At 41.8% G+C, this 7709-nt stretch overlaps 1 protein-coding gene across 1 annotated transcript in view; it reads right to left on the bottom strand.

Moving 5' to 3' along the window:
* Nucleotides 1-7709, bottom strand: part of SCPEP1 (serine carboxypeptidase 1) — a 45380-nt gene that overhangs the window by 23739 nt on the left and 13932 nt on the right. Inside the window, exons 6-8 of the mRNA XM_007463880.1 lie at nt 6824-6854; nt 3353-3358; nt 1520-1529 (exon numbers count right to left, since the gene is read on the bottom strand). Coding sequence (XP_007463942.1) covers nt 1520-1529; nt 3353-3358; nt 6824-6854 — 47 coding nt within the window. The remainder of the gene's footprint in view (nt 1-1519; nt 1530-3352; nt 3359-6823; nt 6855-7709) is intronic.

Here is a 7709-nt window from a genome sequence, read left to right as displayed (position 1 = left end):
GGACGCTGGCGCTCTTTCCCCTGGAGGTCTCTGATTTCTCACAAGGTGCTCTGGGGGCTCTCTGGGTACAATCGCCACTGTCTCCAGTGGTCACTGGAGAGCTGGGAGGCCTCCTCAGAAGGTCCTTGAGGGTGGGATGGATGCCTTAGGACTGGGAACTCATGGCCCCTGCTGCTTTTATCCATTTAAAAGGGATTCATCTGCCCAGTAGCAGAACACTGGAAACAACTGAAATATTTATCAATAGGGTGGGCTAAATTAATTATGGTTATTTCCATGGTGCATGATGCAGCTTAAAAAAAGGAATGAGGGGCTTCCCTGGTGGTGCAGTGGTTGAGCGTCTGACTGGTGATGCAGGGGACCGGGGTTCATGCCCCGGTCTGGGAAGATACCACATGCCGCGGAGCGGCTAGGCCCGTGAGCCGTGGCTGCTGAGCCTGTGCGTCCAGAGCCCGTGCTCTGCAACAGGAGAGGCCACAACAGTGAGAGGCCCACGTACCGCAAAAAAGAAACAAACAAACAAAAGGAATGAGAAGGCTTTTTATGGTCGAATATAAAAAGATCTCCAGGGTACGTTGTTAGAGTAAAAAAGAGACATGTAGAATAGTGTGCAGTATATACAATCATTTGTATAAAAATGGGGGAAAAGTATATACATGAACTAGCTTATATAGGCATGAAATACTCTGAGAAGGAAGAGAAAAAACTAATAGAGGTTGCCTTGGGCGGGGGACAAAGGCAAGACGGAGAATTTTTATAGCATACCTTTTACATATTTTGAATTTTGAATTATGTGAATGCACAAGGTATTCAGAGATCTAAAGTAAGAAAACAATGAATAGCCTGACTTTGAACACTGGTAATAAAAGAGAAAAAATTATGCCATAATTTGGCTTTTCCAAAAGGAACTTATTTCAAGTTACTTAAATAGTACCAGCTGATGAGGAAAAGTTCCACTTTACAGGAGAATAACAGCTAACAAATGTGAACAAAATGAAGGAAGGAGAAAACCATCATTTGGAAACTCATAATGAAATTACTGACTTGCGTAAGAATTAAAAATTGATGTTAAAACCATTATTCAGCGAAAGATGGATGAAGAACTGGACATCCATGTCAGGTGAAAATAACACTACGCAGATCATTTTCTGTCCAGGCGGAGGGTATAGGAGTTCAATGGAGGGATCAGAGTAGATCTGGATATTATGTGCCCTCTGATTCAAAGCAAAATGAAGTGCACAACATCCCCTACATCAGAGGCTGGCAATTTTTTCTATAAGGGGCAGATATTAAATATTCTAGGCTTTGTAGAACAAAAGTCTACTACGTTGCAATTACTCAACTCTGCAACTGTACTGCTAAAGCAGCCACAGGCAATATGTAAACAAGCGAGAGTTCTAATAAAACTTTATTTGTGGAGGAGCTTCAAGATGGCGTAAGAGTAGGACATGGAAACCACCTTCCTCCCCACAAATACATCAGAAATACATCTACATGTGGAACAACTCCTACAGAACACCCACTGGACGCTGGCAGAAGACCTGAGACCTCCCCAAAGGCAAGAAACTGCCCACCTACCTGGGTAGGGCAAAAGAAAAAAAAGACAAAAGAATAGGGACAGGACCTGCACCAGTGGGAGGGAGCTGTGAAGGAGGAAAGGTTTCCACACACCAGAAGCCCCTTTGCGGGCGGAGACTGCGGGGGGCGGAGCGGGGAAGCTTCGGAGCCGCGGAGCAGAGCGCAGCCACAGGGGTGCGGAGGGCAGAGCGGAGAGATTCCCGCACAGAGGATCGGGGCCGACCGGCACTCACCAGCCCGAGAGGGTTGTCTGCTCCCCGCCGGGGCGGGCAGGGCTGGGAGCTGAGGCTCGGGCTTCGGAGGTCAGATCCCAGGGAGAGGACTGGGGTTGGCGGCGTGAACACAGCCTGAAGGGGTTAGTGCACCACGGCTAGCCGGGAGGGACTCCAGGAAAAGTCTGGAGCTGCCAAACAGACAAGAGACTTTTTCTTGCCTCCGTTTCCTGGTGCGCAAGGAGAGGGGATTAGGAGCGCTGCTTAAAGGAGCTCCAGAGACGGGCGCGAGCCGCGGCTAAAAGCGCGGACCCCAGAGACAGGCATGAGACGCTAAGGCTGCTGTTGCCGCCACCAAGCAGCCTGTGTGCAGCACAGGTCACTCTCCACACCTCACCTCCCCGGAGACTGTGAAGCCCGCCACTGCCAGGGTCCCGGGATCCAGGGACAACTTCCCCGGGAGAACGCACGGCGCGCCTCAGGCTGGTGCAACGTCACACCGGCCTCTGCCGCCACAGGCTCGCCCTGCACTCCGTGACCCTCCCTACCCCTGGCCTGAGTGAGCCAGAGACCCCCGAATCACCTGCTCCTTTAACCTCATCCTGTCTGAGCGGGAACAGATGCCCTCAGGCGACCTACACAAAGAGGCGGGGCCAAATCCAAACCTGAACCCTGGGAACTGTGCGAACAGAGAAAAGAAAGGGAAATCTCCCAGCAGCCTCAGAAGCAGCGGATTAAAGCTCCACAATCAACTTGATGCACCCTGCATCTGTGGAACACCTGAATAGACAAACGAATCAACCCAAATTGAGGAGGTGGACTTTGGGAACAACGATACATATATATATATTTTTTCCCTTTTTCTCTTTTTGTATGTGTATGCTTCTGTGTGTGATTTTGTCTGTATAGCTTGGCTTTTACAATTTGTCCTAGGGTTCTGTCTGTCCATTTTCTTTTTTTCCTAGTATAGTTTTGAGCACTTGTTATCATTGTTGGATTTGGTTTTTGGTTTGGTTGCTCTCTTCTTTCTTTCTTTCATTCTTTTTTTTTAATTAATTTAAAAAATTTTTAATAATTATTTTTACTTTTAATTTTAATGACTTTATTTTATTTTACTTTATTTTATTTTATCTTCTTCTTTCTTTCTTTCTTTTCTCCCTTTTATTCTGAGCCGTGTGGATGATGGGCTCTTTGTGCTCCAGCCAGGCGTCAGGGCTGTGCCTCTCAGGTGGGACAGCCAAGTTCAGGACACTGATCCACAAGAGACCTCCCAGCACCACATAATATCAAAAGGCAAAAATCTCCCAGAAATCTCCATCTCAACACCAAGACCCAACTGCACTCAACAGCCACCAAGCTACAGTGCTGGACATCCTATGCCAAACAACTAGCAAGACAGGAACACAACCCCATCCATTATCAGACAGGCTGCCTAAAATCATAATAAGACCACAGACACCCCAAAACACACCACCAGACGTGGACCTGCCCAACAGAAAAACAAGATCCAGCCTCATCCACCAGAACACAGGCACTAGTTCCCTCCACCAGGAAGCCTACACAACCCACTGAACCAACCTTAGCCACTGGGGACAGACACCAAAGACAACGGGAACTACGAACCTGCAGCCTGCGAAAAGGAGACCCCAAACACAGTAAGATAAGCAAAATGAAAAGACAGAAAAACACACAGCAGATGAAGGAGCAAGGTAAAAACCCAACAGACCTAACAAATGAAGAGGAAATAGGCAGTCTACCTGAAAAAGAATTCAGAATAATGATATTAAAGATGATCCAAAATCTTGGAAATAGAAGAGAAAATGCAAGAAACATTTGCCAAGGACCTAGAAGAACTAAAGAGGAAACAAACAATGATGAAAAACACAATAAATGAAATTAAAAATTCTCTAGAAGGGGTCAGTAGCAAAATAACTGAGGCAGAAGAACGGATAAGTGACCTGGAAGATAAAATAGTGGAAATAACTACCGCAGAGCAGAATAAAGAAAAAAGAATGAAAGAATTGAGGACAGTCTCAGAGACTTCTGGAACAACATTAAACGCACCAACATTCGTATTATAGGGGCCCCAGAAGAAGAAGAGAAAAAGAAAGGGACTGAGAAAATATATGAAGAGATTATAGTTGAAAACTTCCCTAATTTGGGAAAGGAAATAGTTAATCAAGTCCAGGAAGCACAGAGAGTCCCATACAGGATAAATACAAGGAGGAACATGCCAAGACACATACTAATCAAACTATCAAACATTAAATACATGGTTTCCCTGGTGGCACAGTGGTTGGGAGTCCGCCTGCCAATGCAGGGGACACGGGGTTCGTGCCCCGGTCTGGAAAGATCCCACATGCCGCGGAGCGGCTGGGCCCGTGAGACATGGCTGCTGAGCCTGTGCATCCGGAGCCTGTGCTCCACAATGGGAAAGGCCACAGCAGTGAGAGGCCCATGTACCGCAAAAAGAAAAGAAAAGAAAAAAAAAATTAAATACAAAGAAAAAATATTAGAAGCAGCAAGAGAAAAACAACAAATAACACACAAGGGAATTTCCATAAGGTTAACAGCTGATCTTTCACCAAAAACTCTGCAAGCCAGAAGGGAGTGGCAAGACATATTAAACTGATGAAGGAGAAAAATCTACAACCAAGATTACTCGAACCAGCAAGGATCACATTCAGATTTGACAGAGAAATTAAAACCTTTACAGACAAGCGAAAGCTAAGAGAATTCAGCACCACCAAACCAACTTTACAACAAATGCTAAAGGAACTTCTCTAGGCAGGAAACACAAGAGAAGGAAAAGACCTACAATAACAAACCCAAAACAATTAAGAAAATGGTCATAGGAACATACATATCGATAATTACCTTAAATGTAAATGGATTAAATGCTCCAACCGAAAGACATAGACTGGCTGAATGGATACAAAAACAAGACCCGTATATATGCTGTCTACAAGAGACCCACTTCAGACCTAGGGACACATACAGACTGAAAGTGAGGGGATGGAAAAAGATATTCCAGCAAATGGAAATCAAAAGAAAGCTGGAGTAGCAATTCTCATATCAGACAAAATAGACTTTAAAAAAAGACTACTACAAGAGAGAAAGAAGGACATTACACAATGATCAAGGGATCAATCCAAGAAAAAGATATAACAATTGTAAATATTTATGCACCCAACACAGGAGCACCTCAATACATAGGGCAAATACTAACAGCCATAAAAGGGGAAATCGACAGTACCACAATCATAGTAGGGGACTTTAACACCCCATTTTCACCAATGGACAGATCATCCAAAATGAAAATAAATAAGGAAACACAAGCTTTAAATGATACATTAAACAAGATGGAATTAATTGACATTTATAGGACATTCCATCAAAAACAACAGAATACACATTTTTCTCAAGTGCTCATGGAACATTCTCCAGGATAGATCATATCTTGGGTCACAAATCAAGCCTTGGTATTTAAGAAAACTGAAATCGTATTATGTATCTTTCTGACCACAACGCTATGAGACTAGATATCAATTACAGGAAAAAAGCTGTAAAAAATACAAACACATGGAGGCTAAACATGATACAAACTTAATAAACTTAATACAAAACTTAATAAACTTAATACAAACTTAATACAAAAATACAAACATATGGAAGCTATACTTAATAACCAGAAGATCACTTAAGAAATGAAAGAGCAAATCAAAAAATACCTAGAAACAAATGACAATGAAAACATGATGACCCAAAACCTATGGGATGCAGCAAAAGCAGTTCTAAGAGGGAAGTTTATAGAAATACAATCCTACCTTAAGAAACAAGAAACATCTCACATAAACAACCTAACCTTGCACCTAAAGCAATTAGAGAAAGAAGAACAAAAGAACCCCAAAATCGGCAGAAGGCAAGAAATCATAAAGATCAGATCAGGAATAAATGAAAAAGAAATGAAGGAAATGATAGCAAAGACCAATAAAACTAAAAGCTGGTTCTTTGAGAAGATAAACAAAATTGATAAACCATTAGCCAGACTCATCAAGAAATAAAGGGAGAAGACTCAAATCAATAGAATTAGAAATGAAAAAGGAGAAGTAACAACTGACACGGCAGAAATACAAAGGATCATGGGAGATTACTACAAGCAGCTCTATGCCAATAAAATGGACAATCTGGAAGAAATGGACAAATTCTTAGAAATGCACAAACTGCCGAGACTGAACCAGGAAGAAATAGAAAATATGAACAGACCAATCACAAGCACTGAAATTGAAACTGTGATTAAAAACCTTCCAACAAACAAAAGCCCAGGACCAGATGGCTTCACAGGTGAATTCTATCAAACATTTAGAGAAGAGCTAACACCTATCCTTCTCAAACTCTTCCAACATACAGCAGAAGGAGGAACACTCCAAAACTCATTCTACGAGGCCACCATCACCCTGATACCACAACCAGACAAGGATGTCACAAAGAAAGAAAACTACAGGCCAATATCACTGATGAACATAGATGCAAACATCCTCAACAAAATACTAGCAAACAGAATCCAACAGCACATTAAAAGGATCATACACCATGATCAAATGGGGTTTATTCCAGGAATGCAAGGATTTTTCAATATATGCAAATCAATCTGTGATACACCAAATTATCAAGCTGAAAAACCATATGATCCTCTCAATAGATGCAGAGAAAGCTTTTGGCAAAATTAAACACCCATTTATGATAAAAACCCTCCAGAAAGTAGGCATAGAGTGAAATTTCCTCAACATAATAAAGGCCATCTATGACAAACCCACATCCAACATCATCCTCAATGGTAATAAACTGAAACCATTTCCACTAAGATCAGGAACAAGACAAGGTTGCCCACTCTCACCACTATTATTCAACATAGTTTTGGAAGTTTTGGCCACAGCAATCAGAGAAGAAAAAGAAATAAAAGGTATCCAAATCTGAAAAGAAGTAAAGCTGTCACTGTTTGCCGATGACGTGATACATAGAGATGTGTAGACAGAGAATCCTAAAGATGCTACCAGAAAACTACTAGAGGTAATCAATGAATCTGGTAAAGTAGCAGGATACAAAATTAATGCACAGAAATCTCTTGCATTCCTATACACTAATGATGAAAAATCTGAAAGTGAAATTAAGAAAAGACTCCCATTTACCACTGCAACAAAAAGAATAAAATATATAGGAGTAAACCTACCTAAGAAGACAAAAGACCTGTATGCAGAAAATTATAAGACACTGATGAAAGAAATTAAAGATGATACAAATAGATGGGGAGATATACCATGTTCTTGGATTGGAACAGTCAACATTGTGAAAATGATTCTACTACCCAAAGCAATCTACAGACTCATTGCAATCCCTATCAAACTACCACTGGTATTTTTCACAGAACTAGAACAAAAAATTTCACAAGTTGTATGGAAACACAAAAGACCCCAAATAGCCAAAGCAATCTTGAGAAAGAAAAACGGAGCCGGAGGAATCAGGCTCCCGGACTTCAGGCTATAATACAAAGCTACAGTAATCAAGACAGTATGGTACTGGCACAAAAACAGAAAGACAGATCAATGGAACAGGACAGAAAGCCCAGAGATAAACCCACGCACATATGGTCACCTTATCTTTGATAAAGGAGGCAAGAATATACAGTGGAGAAAAGACAGCCTCTTCAATAAGTGGTGCTGGTAAAACTAGACAGCTACATGTAAAAGAATGAAATTAGAACACTCCCTAACAACATACACAAAAATAAGCTCAAAATGGATTAAAGACCTAAATGTAAGGCCAGACACTATCAAACTCTTAGAGGAAAACATAGGCAGAACACTCTATGACATAAATCACAGCAAGATCCTTTTTGACCCACCTCCTAGAGAAATGGAA

This window comes from Lipotes vexillifer, unplaced genomic scaffold, assembly GCF_000442215.2.
Source record: "Lipotes vexillifer unplaced genomic scaffold, Lipotes_vexillifer_v1.1 scaffold333, whole genome shotgun sequence".
NCBI lineage: Eukaryota > Metazoa > Chordata > Mammalia > Artiodactyla > Lipotidae > Lipotes > Lipotes vexillifer.
Note: the sequence above shows the minus strand (reverse complement) of the source record. Positions and strands in the feature narration are given on the sequence as shown.